General features: G+C 37.9%; 1 protein-coding gene across 7 annotated transcripts in view; it reads right to left on the bottom strand.

The window, feature by feature from the left end:
* LOC146434699 (sodium channel protein type 1 subunit alpha) overlaps positions 1 to 16,652 on the bottom strand; it is a 91,603-nt gene that overhangs the window by 42,620 nt on the left and 32,331 nt on the right. For 4 of the 7 annotated variants that reach the window (XM_085066567.1, XM_085066571.1, XM_085066569.1 and 1 more), the window contains exons 1-5: positions 8,394 to 8,485; positions 7,473 to 7,601; positions 6,672 to 6,763; positions 5,482 to 5,754; positions 114 to 177 (exon numbers count right to left, since the gene is read on the bottom strand). In XM_085066567.1, coding sequence (XP_084922693.1) covers positions 114 to 177; positions 5,482 to 5,754; positions 6,672 to 6,763; positions 7,473 to 7,601; positions 8,394 to 8,473 — 638 coding nt within the window. In that variant the 5' untranslated portion in view covers positions 8,474 to 8,485. Of the gene's footprint in view, positions 1 to 113; positions 178 to 5,481; positions 5,755 to 6,671; positions 6,764 to 6,861; positions 6,954 to 7,472; positions 7,602 to 8,393; positions 8,486 to 13,323; positions 13,443 to 16,652 lie in introns of those variants that run through there. The other 3 variants (XM_085066568.1, XM_085066570.1, XM_085066573.1) reach the window with 2 other exon arrangements.

Raw genomic sequence — 16,652 nt, 5'->3', positions numbered from 1 at the left:
AAAGGAAGTGGTCACTCAAAATACAGCCCCACTCCAAATGTACATCTACAGAATGCAGAACGGTAGTAGTAGATTTCTACACAGTGCAATAATATGATGAAATTCTGTCTTACCCAGCATCAGAACTATTTCCACAAAGCAGAGCATCGTTTTGCCCTTCCAGAAAATAAAAATGACCTGTTCAGAAAAGAATTTTAAAAAATTATGAAATTCCAAATACAGCCATTATTTTAAAGCGCTATGAAATAAATATTTTCACTCAAAAAGTTTTAAGGTGATTTCTGACCCAATTTTAAACAAGCAGTGTTATTATCTCAGCAAGACAACAGCTTCAGAGTAAACAACATTATGAATTTCATCAAGCACTATCGGTCACATCACTTACTGTTAAAATGCCAAAATATACTAAAAATTCTGTCAAATGCTTCTGGATGTAGAGTCTTCCTTCTGTCTAAACACTGAACTGAACCATGTTTATGAAATAATATTGTATAGTTGTTTATTACATTAATTACAGTCTAGCTGAAAAAAAAAAAATCATAATTTATATTTAAAACTTTGTGATCACTGTTGCCAGGGGTTGCAGTTTGTCGCTTACAAGCACTTGTGACAATTACCCAATATGTAAACTCCGCAAAAACCCACCCAGCTGCCAATGGCTCTGGTGGTTATTGGTGTACACACAGTGTAGTTATAGCCCACTGACTATATGAAGGCCCTGGTGTACACCTAAATTTTAACTAAGACACAATTACTGCAGCAGTCACGACTTCCGTAAGTATGACTTTTAAGAGTGCATGACAAAATTATTGAACACCTTAGAAAAATTAGTTGGGTGAGTTCCACCAAATCACCCTGTAACCAACCATCCTGTAGTGTGTACAGTAATCCCACAGTTAAAGGACATTTTGGATGCTTTAAATAACAAACACGTTGACCTATCTCTTCTTACAAGAACAAGGAGAGGAGCAAAACTTTGTGCTTATTAAGACTCATTTTGACAGTATCCTTGAGAAATGTTTTTCTATTTCCCTCAAGGCCTATAGTCTTGATTGCTAAACTCTTGATTTTTGGAAGAATTATCACAGGAGGAGCTGCTCCTGTATCAACAATCTCCCATTTGGTCACAGACATAAGGATGTTTTTTATACGTTTCACACCATGAGTCCCATTTCTGATGGAATCCAAAAGCATTGCCTGAGGCTGTCCGTAAGGACAGGGGAGGAACATGGTGATACTCCTCTGAGCACCTCCCTAGCTCCAATACATTGGAAGCACAGCAGCTTCAGAATTAAGATGGTACCTTTTTTGTTTCCTGAGAAGATTTAAACATCATGTTGGATTCCTTTTTCATTGAACTGTCCTGTTAGATTCCCTTAAAATAATCTCATTTAAAAATCTACCGGTGCAAGTGAATTTAAACTTGGCTCTGCCTGTGCTGCCCAGGCTAGGCTACTATAGACACTGATGAATTCTGAGTCTGAGGAGGTGCCACAAGCTGCTGGCTCAGCACGTATTTGTTTGCTGCAAGAAGGGACACAGTACCCAAGCCAGCTGCATCACTCCATCCTGTGAGCAAAATTCACCATTTGGAAAAACAAGTCTCTAAACTGTATGTAGACCTTGCTCTGGCACTCTGTGAAGGACTCACTTTCAATATCTAATGATACATCTGCATCTCATAGGGAACAATCTCCTGTGCTCTGTGACGTGCACAGCTCTGAGTGTGGCTGCTGTCGCTCTGGCTTGGTGTGCATTGCAGAGCTGCTCTCTGCTGATACACAGCTGTAAACAGAAAGCTGACAAGATGCTGGCCAGAGCTGACCCTTAGGAAGCAAATTTTATACTGCATTATGTCAGCTAATCATGATTAAAACATGCTGGAACATAACAGCTGGTTGGGAAGAATGCAAACCTGCCTTGATATAGTTTGCATGGAGCAGTCAGTCCTGATCAGCACTGCACCAGCTGAGCTGAACTGCTACAACAGCTCTGCATTCAGATTCTGTGCTTCAGACTAGATGTACTCTGCAAGGGTGCTGTACTTGCCAGCTCCAGGGAAACAAGGGCCACACAAGCTTTCTCTGAGTGCGCTGAAACAACCAGAGTAAATGCTCTAAATGTTATAATGATAGGAAAATGTTTATAACACATGAGCTTGAGCAGTATAAGCGTGTGTCCCTATCTAGAAGAAAAATCTGAATGGTGTTTTACAAAAGTAATGTGAAAAATCCCTCACTACACCAGTGGTGTATGTTTAACTGCTCTTTAATTGATTGGGAAATGTGAGAAGCTCCCTGGTAGATGAGCACTTAACTTGAAGCAAGATTAAAGCTGTTTCAGCAAGCACAGGGTATAAAATGAGAAGCACAGAGAATAATTGTTATTTCACAAAATAGATTGTGAGATGCATTTTCTCAGAAAAAAATTGCTTATGAAAAGGTTGTTAAGATAAACCTCAGCTTATCTGGAACTAAGTTTTTCAGAATTCTTATTTTGGAAAAAGAGGGGGAAAAAAAAGTGCTTGACTCATTAATGCCAGGAATGCTTACATAAAGACCCTCTAAATGGTGTCTCCAAAAATGAACTCAGTGGTAAAATCAGAGCTTACATGCCTTTTTGTGCATAGTATACACAACTAATGCCATAATAGCTTTCATAATTCCTACAGAAAACAGTGCCATTGCACTGCTCTGAGCTGCAGGTAAACCATTTCTTATTGCCCTGTGATGCAGCTGTTTTTTGTATCCTGTCTGCCCACCCCCGTGCAAAAAGAGCACAAAAAGCTGTGAAACTATAATATTTCTCTTTGAAACTGCTGGTAAACAAGGATAACGTTATTAACTTCATAGTAAGACTTGTAATTTCATTATAAATTTCATGATATATATGACATCCTGTAAAAATACCAAAGGCTCATGTAGCCATTCAATAAAGTACTTCCTGTAACTAATGCAATTGAGCTTTGTTTTCAAGGGGCTTCAGGTCTTCTTTAAATCAAATGAAATCAGAACCTGAGTTTATAAATTCTTTGTTAAAAGTCAGGAAATTAAGTTTGGCCTTGAAGTCTAGGTCTTCATTAGGAGACTGCTTAGACTTTGCTATACACCATGGCATGGGATCTCCATGAATTCACATGTTCAAGTAAATTGAGTTTCACAAAAAAATTGGTTTAAGAAATTCAGATGGAAATCCATCATAGTCATTGATTAGCTGTGTGATCACTGTAAGAAGCTGTCTTACTTCTATTCAAAATTTGTCTGGCTTTGACTTGCAGCTATTGAACCTGTTATATCTCTGCCTGCTAGATCAAAGATATGTCTAGGATGAAATTTCTGTTCCCCATGGGTTTTTTTTTAACTGTGATCAAATCACCCCTTAAACCTTCTCTTTGATATGCTAAGTAGGCTGAGCTCCTGGTCTATCTTGGTATAAAGCATGTTTTCCAGCCCTTTAATCATTCTTCTCTTTTTTGAACTTCCTCCATTTTTTCAACTTTCTATCTAAATTGAACTTTATATAGTATTCCAGTAGCAACTGCAGTAGTGCTAAATACAGGGGTAATTCTGTCTTCCTAGTCAATAATTTATTTATGTGAACAGGATATTATTTAGCTTTTTGGCTGCAGAGTTTTAGCGTTAATTAGTCAGTCCTGGCTGCCCCACAGTGCCTTAGGTACCTCAGCCTCTCTATTGTTAAGGACTTTCCAATTGCACTTCTATATCCTGCCTTTCATTTTCTCTGCAGCCTTGCACATAAGCTGCTGTGGCAGTGTTTTCCAGAGCCTCTGTGGCACTATTTTTCCTTTGTCCTCATGTTGTTCTTCATGTCATATTAATTCTCATGACATTATAATTTCCAACACACTATTGCCACAGCAGGTGCTCATAGGAAGCAATCACCTCTGGTGCAAGATTCACCCCTCTTTCTCCCACTCCTTGCTTGTAGCTTTTGGTTTATATTAAGGGACCTAATAACATGCATGTATGAGCTTAAAAACCAGCCAGCCATGCAGCACCCACTTTGATCAAAGGACACTCCAATTAGTGCTAATAGCACTGTAGGAAGGAGCAAGCTGTAGGGAATTTGAGGAGATGCTAATGAAAATCACAGAGTTCCTATGGGAAAAATGTTGTGATCACTGCTGCACTGAAAAGGATACCCAAGTGAGGAGACTCACCTGGAGACCCCACAAATTGTCTTTGCAGCTGGTCACTGTGATCAGTTCTCTCTTTCCCCTTTCCTTTTTTCTCACTCTCTCCCCTTTAGATCTTAATTTACTCCAAAAGAAACTTTCACTGTTAGAGGTGATGCACGGCATCATCTGCAGTCTCTATGCACACCTGTCTCAACATGAACTGTGGGCATTGATTTGTAGGATAGGGAGTGTAGCTTTGTCCCCTCACATTTAACCATACTGGAATGCATTTCTTTATCTACTCTCAGTTTGCCAGACTGCTCTGTATCAGCAAAACTGGTTGAAAAATCATACTTTGGGTATGTGGAAAAGTGGAAGTGGAAAGACACATTAAAACATTGTCTGAAGAAGTTTTTCTGAGGTTGCTGCTATTCAAGGTTTTAACTAATCTAGATGATGGAATAACACTTATCAAATTTGGAAATGACACCGATCTGATAAGGATGGTGGTGAGTTTGAGGAAACAATTACATTTTCAAAGGTCCAGGACTGCTAGAGAGATAGTTTTAAAAAATAGGGCGCCAGCTGGAACAACAAAGTGTGCAAATGCAAGGTGAAAACTCAACGAGCTAGAAGTCTAAAAGATTCAGGAGCAGGTAGACTAAAGGCTGAACAATACTACCATTGCAAACAACAGCAAGCTGTATAGGATATATAAAACAGAAATGTAGGTCCGTATGTTACCCCTTCTTCCCCACTTAGTATGCCTTATGTGGAGTAGAAATGCCTAAATGGGGGTACTGTACTTTCATAAGCACGCTTATGAAAAAGAAAGAATCCAGATAATAGATCAACATCTAGAAAGTACATTGTAGGAGAAAATGGTTAATGACCTGTGTTGTTTAGCGTACCAGAAGACAGAAAGAGGAGAGAACACGGCATGAAAACATAAGAATCTCTAAATACTTCAGAAACTGTGATTAATGATAGAGAATAATTTGGTTTTGATGCCTCTGTTGCAGTTTATAAGAACAATAACAATTAATTTCAGCAGAAAAATCGTTAGACCTCAACCCCCCAACAGTAGTAGTAGTAGTAATAATAATAATAATAATAATAATAATAATAATAATGCAGATGGAGCTGAGAAAAAGAGCTATATCAAGTAGCAAGACTGTGGCCCTTGTTCCTTCTTCCATGCAGGTCGTTAGAGCAGACCTATGACAGAGAATACATTTCTCCTCTTCTGACTTAACTAAATGTATCATCCCTTCCCCTCCTTCCTTCTAAGAATTGGGTCAGCCTCAAACCACTTCAGTGATAATTTTGCAGACAATACTTACTTTCATCTTCAATGTACCCCTTCCAGTCAAATGGAGTCACTGTTGAATTAACCAATGTACCATTTTCACCTATGGTGATGTTTAACTGGGAAGTAATATTTGTTTCTAAAGTAAAATTTTCTGGAGGCCACTGCAGGCATTTATTCCTCAAGTTGCCCATGAACAGCTGCAACCCTATTAGTGCAAATACACTCAGACAAAACACTGTCAGGATCATCACATCCGAGAGCTTCTTCACAGACTGAATCAGGGCTCCTACAATAGTCTTCAGGCCTGCAAATGGAAAGGAAATTTTATTCTGATGTTGGAAACTTTTTCAAAGCACAAAAATGACAGTGTCTCCCAGTAAAGTCACAGATTTCATGCAGAAGCCCAAATACATGATTGTAATGTCTGTGAAACAACATTTTTGTGAAGAGCTTTTTCACTTGTGAAAATGAATAAATAGCTGAAATTTATGTCCATTTGAAACTGTGAATGGAATGAGTTGCATATATTTCAAAACACTTGTTTTAATGATAAAACAAGCAACTATTTTTTATTCATGCTGTACATTAATCTCACATAAATGTCTTCTTTCTTTTCACTTGTCAATAGATCTTGCTCCAAACCTTTACTACTATCAGTTTTATAACATACTAGATTTAGAAGACAGTAGTAAAAAGCCTGTTCAACAACAAATAGGATTCAAATTTAATGCTATAAAACTGGAAATGGTTTGGAAAATTGTATATTTTTAAGATAATAAATCCCCCATGCAACACCCATGCTATTCTTTATTATCTTATTCCTTCATCTTCTTAGTAAGTAAACATTTCAAACAGTTTATTTTTTAGACACAAATATTCACAAGAAATATCACATAACATCATGTAGGTAGGATACACATGGGTAAGAAAACCTCAGGGTTACTAATATTCATTGAATGTGGAGAAGAAAGCTTGACGTCATACGATGCAAACCACACACACTGTGTACTGCAATGTCTCATGCAAGAATCTGTTAAACTCAAAGGCTGATTTTGAAAGGAAAGTGCTCATGTTCAAAAGCAATGAATCAGAGATTTCAGTGAATTCTGATATCTTCTGATTCCTGCTTTTTTTGTGGAAAGAAATACAACTTTTATTTAAAAAATATGAATTCCATTTCAGTGGATTAAAGTCAGCCTCAGTGTTTAACCTCGCTCTCACCTGGAATGACTGATATTGTTTTCAAAGCTCGGAGAACTCTGAATGTTCTCAACGCTGAGACATTGCCCAGGTCCACAAACTCTGTCACATATCTGTAATAGGGGAGTTCACACACAAACACAATGACAGGATAAAAAGGAACAGTTGGGAGGTACAAGGGGCCTAACACCTTACACCAGTTACTTCTTACCTGGAATTACAGAAATAGTTTTCAAAGCTCTCAATACTCTGAAAGTGCGAAGAGCTGAAACATTGCCTAGGTTTACAAATTCTGTTACATACCTGTAGGATTAAATCACAGTTATTCAGAATTTAGGCAAAGTTTATGCTACTTACTTGGGTCTTTCATCAAGACCGCTTTGGCGTTTTTAGCAAAAACTTAAACAGCAACAGTCAGAGGTTTACCTTTCACTGCAGTTTGCCTTGCATTAATATACTTTCAGAGCCTTCAGCTAAATTAAATGTCTCTGAAGTGAATCACACTGATTTTACTTTGAAAGCCTAAAATTTATCTAGACTAGATTGGTAAGTTTGGAGAATGAAGTCAAAGGGAAGATCCTTTTCTGCTCAGAAAAAAAAAAAGCAGGACATGAAATTAGCCTCTCTAATACTAGCTGTACTAATGGCTTCTGCAGTATTTATGTTTACATCAAAATATGCATTTTTGTATGTGGAAATTGTTTTAGACAAAAGTAAGTCCATAAGAGAATTTCCATTTAACAAAATGGATATGTATCGATACTAATTTCATGCCCTTTTTGCCCTTCTCTTTCCAAGAAAAAGCAAAAAACAAGAACTTACGCAAAGGTAATGACAGTGAAATCAAGCCAGTTCCATGGATCTCGAAGAAAAGTAAAATCTTCTAAGCAAAAGCCCCTTGCAATGATTTTTATTAGTGACTCAAACGTGTAAATTCCAGTGAACGTATATCTAAAAAAATATAGGAAAATTTAATCAAAACTAGCAACATTTCACATTGGTATTCTGACAGAAATGTGGTGATCAAATGAAAGGGTTTTTTATTTCACAGCTGGAAAAGAAATTCAGGAAATAAGCAATTTCTTCTAAAATTCTTTATAATAATTAGAGATACTTGTATAATTACATGTATTAGTTGTGACATGCTGTTGAAGTACAGAAGTCCTGATCTTGCACATAAATAAAAATAAATAAATCCATCAAATAAATAACAAATTAAAATTTATTGGTGACATTCAGTTAAAAGTATACAATACTAGGTCCTTTACTCTTAACCAAGAAAGCTGTGAGCATAAGTTACTGGATATTGTCTGAACCATTAACATGTAAAACATCTGGTATTGGCTCTAAAGAGGGAAGGATGCAAGCGTGCACTTAATTCTCATTCTCACTTTAGTAATACTTTTGCTTGTATGCTGTTCTTAACTGACGTGTACATATAGGTGCCCATGGGTCTGCTACTAATGCAGTGGTGTAAAGGAAGGGTAAAAACATTGGGTAGATGCTAAACCATGGAGAAAACTAGTGGCATCTCAGTAGAGTACTATCTGTAAACAATTTTCATGGTTTTTCTACCCAGTTGTGCTACTAGAATGAGATTCAAATAATTATTCAACATTTCTACATGGAGTAGAAATGTATAGAGTCATAGTGCCTCATGATAGCTCCTACTAGCACACCTTGCACTGCATGCTGACTCCGAGGGGGACAGACAAAGACATACTGAAATAACAGGCAACTTACTCTACATTCTTTGTCCAGTCTGGAGGGTTACTCATGGTCATAAATACGCAGTTGGTCAAAATGGTGCACATGATAAGCATGCTGAATAATGTAGGTACAGTTAAGGAAAACACAATAGTTATTCACACAATATCACATCAGTCATACGAATTAAGTACAGTAAAATATTGCTACTTACACAAAACTTTTAGACTTTGGTAAATATTGATATACACTTTGCTTAACCTTGTATTTTTCACTTTAGTTCATTAGACTTTAATATTGGTCTTGATTTGTTGAGGCTCTGATGTTGATTTGTTGGTGTCCTCATGTTTTGTTTTCAGCTGATACTAAAAGGAGATGGCTCTCACACCCTGGCAGGTAACATGAGTTGAGCAACACCCAAAACCAAAACAACTTGCAAGAGTATAAAGTTTGCCTTAATACATAGCATGACTGAATATGTGTTAGTATTTCACTTCTACAGTCTTGGTAATAAAGTCAAGAGCTGCCATGTGCAAGGTAAAAAAGTTTCTGCTATTTACCCGGAGTCAGAGCTGAACTGAGCCAGTGCTGCTCCAGCACCTAGCAGAGCCAGTCTGTCAAAAACACAGAAAAAAACACAGAATACTGTTTATAATTGCTGAAGTGATTGCATTCCATGTTTCTCTAACACTAGCTTAGCAGTACATGCTTCAGTCAGTGAAACAGAAATCCACAGAGAGTTTACAGATCAATGTGAATAGTTTTCCAGTATTACTTTTGGGCTCTCTCAAAACACACATTAGTAGCAAAAGCAGTGTATCTGTTTCTACCAATGTTATAATTTGAAAATGCTTCAATACTTGTGGTCAATTGCTTGAAAAATCATGGAAAATTGGTGAAGCTTGGAATGAAAATGAATTTTTATTTGAAGTTCCAGCAAGGAACATTTAGGTCCCCTAAACTATGAAACCCAGACTAACAGCTCAGAGGGACTGGTTCAAGGAGCTGGGACAATCCACTGGGGCTTCATGACACTCAATGCAATGTTCTTGGTCCACCAGATCACTTTCTCTACGGACAGTGCAGTTCTTCCTTTTTTGTGGCAGTAAAAGGAATTCAAACATTTGGAAATACTTAAGTAACCAAACTAGAAGAAAACCTGACTCAAAATGGCCACATGATGGCAGCAAAAAATAAACTCTGCTACACATTTCTAACAAATGGTTAACTTCTTTTTCCTCTAGTCATCTCTCTAAAACATGTGTTCCTTAATAGTAGTTGCATCACCTTAACTTAAAAAGAAAATAGTTTAAACTAAAGAAAGCTATTTACAGCTAAACTTGTACCTGAGAGCCCAGGATTTATTGGTTTTGGTTCTTTTTAATCAGGTAGATAGCATTTTGTTATTTGGAGTATACTTTTATACCATCAACAAAACCAAAATGAAAAAAAAAAACCCAAACCAAACCAAACCAAACAACCACGATGCTGAAACCCAACCCAAAACCACAACCCTTCATTCTAGGTGGAAGAGGAATAGGAGAAGTAGCACCATGGTCTAAACTTCTCAGAAAATTGGTGCAATCATTAAGATCAATGCTTACAGCAGCTGAAAAGTTCAAATTTGAGCATAATAATAAACACTCAAATCACAGGGAAGGGTTTAGCTGCCTGATTTCCACAGACAGGTGTGTGACCTTTGCATAAATGGTCCAGCAGTGGATATTGAGGTATATTTCAGTAAGTGACTTAAACAGCTTTGAAGTTCATGTTGTCATACAAGCTCTGTAGAGTAAAAGTCATTCAGTGCCTTAGAACAAATTATTAGAATGCCTTACAGTGTTTATCATCACGGTCCACAGACAGGTCTAAAGATCCTGTCTTAATTTAATTGAGAAATTCCTTTAAATAAAGAGAATCCGTTTTGGAACCCAACTTGGAGATGCAGCTTCAGTCATCTCAGGAAAAAGTTGAAGAAGTGCAACGTGCTCTCAGGAGAGCTGATGTTTTACCCCTTTGCAGTGTGTCGTGTGTTTCCAGCTCAGTATCATGGGACATTCATAACAAGGGCCACAGGTAGGTCCTTCCACTTTGCTCGCTCTACAAAACTTGCCCCATCTGGGAGCTGTGGTCCCAAAGTGCTGTTCACTCTGAAAGAGAGCAGATGCTCACTAAGGGTTAACATACTTTAAAATATAAACTCTGACCATATCTCTTATGGGAATCTCAAGCATAACTGACATATTCAATGTCTGTGCATCTGTTCTGTCTTCTCCCACATTTTTATTTACTAATTTACAAGCCCAATGATCCCTAATTTACTATTTTTTGTTCTATAATAATTCAACTATACACTTAGGCAAACAGTTCTGATCCATGATGACTTCTTCATGGAAATGTTCCGCCTTTTTCAGGCTCTTCCCATATAGGCAAGCAGAGGCACCACACAGCCTCAAGCTACTCAATTACAGGAGCAGCTGAAGTCTCTTATCAACTGTGTAGATTGGTGGAAGATGAAACAATTGGAAAAAAACCAAACATTTCCAGTTGGTTTCAGAGATACCTGCTGGCAGTCAGACCATCCTGAGGAATACTGTAATTTCAGCTTCCAGAGACTTGTAATTTCAGCTTCCAGAGACTTGCACAGGGGTACTTACACATTTTCTCTAGAGCATCTCCCCAGTTCTTTCTAACATTCCTTAACACTGCAGGTTCAGCCACTGCCACCTCCCTTCAACACTCTACTTATTCTCACCTTTTCATTCTTTCATCTATTAATTGCCAAAGTCTGGCCATTTCCCATCACTCTCATGTTGCCACCTTAGTTCCACATTCTACCTTGAGTCAGGGAGGCAAAAGGGGAAAAAAAAAAAAGGAAAAAAAAAGCAGACTAACAGGGGAATGAGTCAGCAGAGAAGCAGAGAGAAATTGCAGGTAAAGTCTGTGAGCACGGAAAGACACACACTCTGTTTCTCTGCAGGGGAGAACACCTGCTCACATCTGGGCAGATATGATCAGAGTGCCCTATGGAGAGGGTCAGAGAATTTGTAGGACAGACGGATGAAGGTTTTCCAGCCAATGTGCCAATTTCATTATGCTCAACACTTCTCTTTCACTCTGAAAGTGAAAGGCACCTTTCTCTTACAAAGGCCAAAATGCCAAACACCCATCAAAAAATGTGGAGGAAGTAGAGTTTATTGGTAAAAGCCAGAGGATTATTCAAAATAATAATTAATTTTACCCCAATCTTTTTTGTATAGGTAGTTAACCTTGTATAAAGAGCTTAAATCTAACTGCAATAAGGAACATATTTTAATGGTTCTTAGTTACACTTTCATATTTGCAGTGTTTGTACTATAATGAATAATATTTATAAAAAAGAAGAAAATTACAGAACCTGCACATCTATTCTTATGTTTCAAATAAAAAAACCCACCTGTGTCTATATCTAAGACAAAAATAACTCTTCCAATAGTTAGCTGGTTCTAAAAAGAAATCAGCCCATATACTGAAAGAAAACGTCCTCCTATAATACAGTTAAATTACACAATCAATTGGTTAATAGATAGAAGGGAAAATACTGAAATTACATATTGTCTATTGGAATTTCTTTTGTTCCTACTGTCATCAAGACCAGCTGAATACTCTTTGAACACAGTTAGGAGAAACTTAAAACTGAGACCAGGCTCAGCACCCAGTATGCCAGTGGAAAGCATTACCCACAAGTAACTCATGCAGGGTTGGAAGGTATTGTAAACCAGTGTCATGTGAATGGATAAGCATTCATTGGAGGCTGCAGTCTGACAGTGTGATGGTGTGTTTTTGCACCATCACCACCACTGTGTCTGTAGGTCTCTGTCAGGTCCCTTCGCTACTGTCCCCAAATGCTCCCTGACTCCTCTCCAGACACCTTGTTCCCCTTCTCTGACTGCTTTAACTTCCCAGGAGCTCAGAGTAAAAGGTGTTCTGAGCCAGCAAACATCAGCCTTGTTTCTTACTTTTTCCAAAGACCTGGAAAATTCTGCCAGCAGTTTCTAAGGCTTCTTCCTTTGACTACTTGTTTAATATTAAAAGTCTTATTGTCACACTGAGATTTTAATTTGATAACTACATTTCCCAGTCCTCAGGTTTGGCAAAAAAACCCCAGCTGCACCAAATCCTCACCCACTAGAAATTCCCATCAACCTGTTACAACCATCAGGCAGCAATCCCCCATGTCAGTCTAGAACTTTACCTTGTGCACCATCCCATCAGTTTTGATCCCCCAATCTGTCCACCATCTGCATGTGCAGATGCTTTGCAAACCGCCTGCAGGAATGCTGCCTATGCTTTCTGGCAATGTATTAAATTTGGCAGAGGCTTCTGGTGCCACTGGGCGGCTTTGGGAATGTGAGAATCAGCACGCAGGAGCCAGGCTTGCAGGCACACTGCTGCAGCAGACTAGAGAGCTCATCCTGAGCATGGCCCCAGAAAGACCCTGAAAAGGCAGTATGAACACACCCTGAGCCAGCTGATCCTGAGTAGCTGCATATCTGCCTGGCTGCTTGCAAAACTCAGAGCTCTTCTGGAATTTGTGAGCACAAGCTGCATTAAAAAAAAATTATTTTATGAATAGGCTTCATAGAGCCAAAAGGAGTCTGGGACACAAAAAAAAATTAGTGTCAAAATAAATCTGAAAAGCTTGTCTGAAAACTGAATCGAGATGGATTCTTAAATTCATATGCAGATTTCTACATATGCAGAAGATTTGGAATTGAGGAAAACTTTGATTGATTCAAGATTGATTCAAATATCAATGCATGTATATAATATTAACATATTTTCTCATATTTATAAAACTTTGTCATAAAAATTTCTTTGTAACATAAAAGTGACAGCCCATTAGAACCTTTATTTATTATGAAATGGCTATATGTTTTCTTAATTTCAATATGTAATATTTTGAACAACCATTAAAAAAGGATATGAATGTACCAAAATCTTAATAGCTATTTTTCTAAGAGGGTTGAAGGGAGTTAAAATGTACAGGGCAGAGGTGGCACTGAATCGGAATATTGCCTTCCCTTTATTCAATACTATAAAGGTCTGGAAAAGAGAAAGAAAAGACATTTTATCAGTTTTTATTCACTATAGATGCTCATTTAAAAACTGTTCCAAGTAAGCAATCACCAAAATTTTAACTCTTTGAACAGGTAATACATAAGAACCATGACAAATTTTTAAAATAAAAATAATTTCCAGTACTTACCTGGTGAATCTGACATGAAAAGATAATTAATTCAATTAATGTTTTTATTCTACTTCATTAAACAAACTCAGTAAAATAATATTCCTTTTCATGTTTTTCTTGTAAATCAATATGCATAAATTAACTGAAATTATAATTTCTTTTTTTTTTGCCCACAGAAAACTCTCCCTTCCTGCTTGAAATAGCACAAGCAGGGAAACCTCACCTGCGGACTTAAATGATATATTAGTCTTAATGACTAGAAATCCTTCTGGAAACTGATTTACTAGATTATCCACTTGTTTAATTTTTATTCTAGTCTGTTTCTTGGTCTTTATGCTAAGGAATGAGGGAAATATCAGTAACTTATACAGCTATATTTAGACAGGCCTCTGAGGACCGGACATCTGAATAGATCTCACTGGAGGAGAACAAGAGACAACCCCAAATAACCCCCTGCACAATTGTGGTTTCCAGGTGTGAAACTTTCCCAGAAAATACATACTTTTAAAATTTAACTTTTAATACCTATGGAACTAACCAAATTTAGTGAAACTTAAAGGCAAGCAAGCCTAACTTCAGAGAATAGTAGAAGACACTGTAGGTTGAATGTTTCAAGTTAATCCATGAGCCAAATAGAAATAGTAAGAGAGCAAACCCTGTAAACATTGCTTTGCATCCACTGCAGGCCATCATGTCTGCACTTGCACTAACACTTCAGCACACAAAATGTGGGCTGTCAGGTTTCTTTGTTCACTAAGGTGCTCTTCAACTGCAGGATCAATCAGAAAAGAATGAAAAACAGTACAAAAGGAAGGTTCAGTAACTCAGAAGATATCTACATCCAGTGGAAAAGATGATGCAAGGATTATAACCTAAATTCAAATGAAATTAAAGGGAAATATCTAAAATTTGTCTTTTCTTTCTTCTTCTTTCCATTGTCTTCTTTCCATTTTGCAAACACTCTGTGAGAAAGCCTCCTTAATTTTTGTTAAGTTGCTGCTGAAATGAGCTGTGAACTACAATGCCAGTGGAAGTGTGGGAAGGGGTCTGTTGGTTTCATCTGGTGTCCAGGACATCAAGCAGCTCTTCAAGACTGCAAGCAGTGCACTACATTACTATATCCAGGAAGGCAGGTAGACAGGGAAAATATGCCAAGAAGGTTCAAGAAGGACAATGTTTCAGTCTGCTGAGATTTGGAAAGTTTAGTGTGTATGGACCCTGAAGTATAGATACAAATGTCTAGAGCACACTGAAGTAGAGAGATGTGCAGAGATGGGGGTTTACTGATGGCAGAGGAGAAGGATTAAACCGTGAGGAAAAACTGCTCCAGTCCCAGTTCCAGTGGCTTCTTCCCTGAGCTGTCTCTCCATCACAGCTCTACATACCTTCTCATACAAACCAAACCCCTTAGGAGGGAGGGACACTACTAGGCAGATATCACACTGTCTAAAGTACAGTCTCAAGATGTGTAGGAATGTATAAGATATGTATATGATTTCCCACTTCTGCACAGAAATGGAGAAACCTACATGTGAAGCTGAGGACAGCCTGAGCTAATGTTTCCAATGACACTTCCAGTTGGGCTTACAGGGCCTGCAGATGACCTGACCATACGTGAAGCTTTCATTTCAGCTACTGAAGCAACCAACCAGATGAAGGACTTCTTGGCACAATGTTTGAAAGCCTCACGCAGCAAGGGGGAAGGTGAATTTCCTCTCCCAGGTCTGTCCCCGGCCCCCAGGACTCACATCTCAGACGCCTCCAACTCATGCTCTTTTTTGTAGTTATGAGGCAGTTGACAAAATGCATTAAAAATCACACTTCCTACTAACTCCGTATCTAAGACTACAGCACCTTCATTTAGTCAACCTACATTTTTTAAAAAATCTTTGAACACAAGCATATTAAACATACATCTATTTTCTAACATGCCTTATGGAAAATAACAGCATGCTGGCACAGCTCCAGTTTCAGTTGGAAGCTGCTGCTATTTTAGCTGTTCTACTTTCTGCTGCCCTGCATAAGCAGAACCAACAAGACATAAATTCCCTACCTCAGTTTTAATTTTTCAGTCAAAGCATCTTTGTGACTTGAGCTTTCAGAATGACTTTGTGGGTCCTCTAACTTAGCCTTAAACATGAATTAAAATTGTGCCTTATCTCTGAAGAAGAATTTTCATTAAAAAATACAGTTAAGAGCTGATATGCAAGCCCTGTGTAAGCTCCCTCCTGTGCCTGCTATATTTCACTCTACTCTCAACCCAGATACAAGCCAATGTGTAGGTAGTGTGAATGAACATGAAGTATTGTACCCAAAGCTGTTAGGACAAAGTAGACATACACTGAGAAAAGCTAAATAAATTCTAAACAAATTGTAAGATTAATGTTTCTATATGAAGGAGTATGTATAAATTTCAGGCCTTATGTTTTATTCATTTTTATAAAGGCAAAAAACCGACTCACACCAAAAGTATTTGAGTATGAATATAAATTCAAAGAATTCCCTGAAGAGAAGTCCCTGATTTGCATCTGTAACCTAAAACCCAGTTCTGTATCTTCTGCCATATTTGAAATAAAGCCAGAAACTGATTTCTTAGCAGGGCAAAGGAGAAGGAGGAGTGTTTTGAGAAGATGTAGCTAAGAGAGAAGACACAACACTGAACATAAGACATGGTCTCTGAGAACTTTGGGATAAAGAGTTCCCAAAACCTTATTTCTCCTCTCCTTCCTCCTAGGTGGCTTTAAACGTAGTTTCTGGAAGGCTAGATTTAGTACGCTGACTGCTACCCAACTGCATGTCCACCTTCTGAAGACAGGAGGTGATATAACATTGAGCTGAGCCCCCAGCTTCTTTGGAAAAGCTCCAGCAGCAGCTAAAACAGGAGATTCATTGCATATGAGAAGTTGTCATTTCTTGGTTTTGTGGTTATCTTTTGAAACAATGTTTTCTAGCAAGTCCTTAACCCTTTGGTTTGCTAGAATTTTGCACTTAAAATTTTTCACTTACAACTATGAAAATATCCAAAATCACTATTTTGTTCACCTTTGCTGATGGAATAAAGTGAA

Source organism: Lichenostomus cassidix, chromosome 7 (genome assembly GCF_008360975.1).
Source record: "Lichenostomus cassidix isolate B80296 chromosome 7, HeHo_3.0, whole genome shotgun sequence".
In the NCBI taxonomy this organism is placed as follows: domain Eukaryota; kingdom Metazoa; phylum Chordata; class Aves; order Passeriformes; family Meliphagidae; genus Lichenostomus; species Lichenostomus cassidix.
The sequence above is the reverse complement of the archived record's forward strand: the minus strand, read 5'-3'. Positions and strand labels throughout refer to the sequence as shown.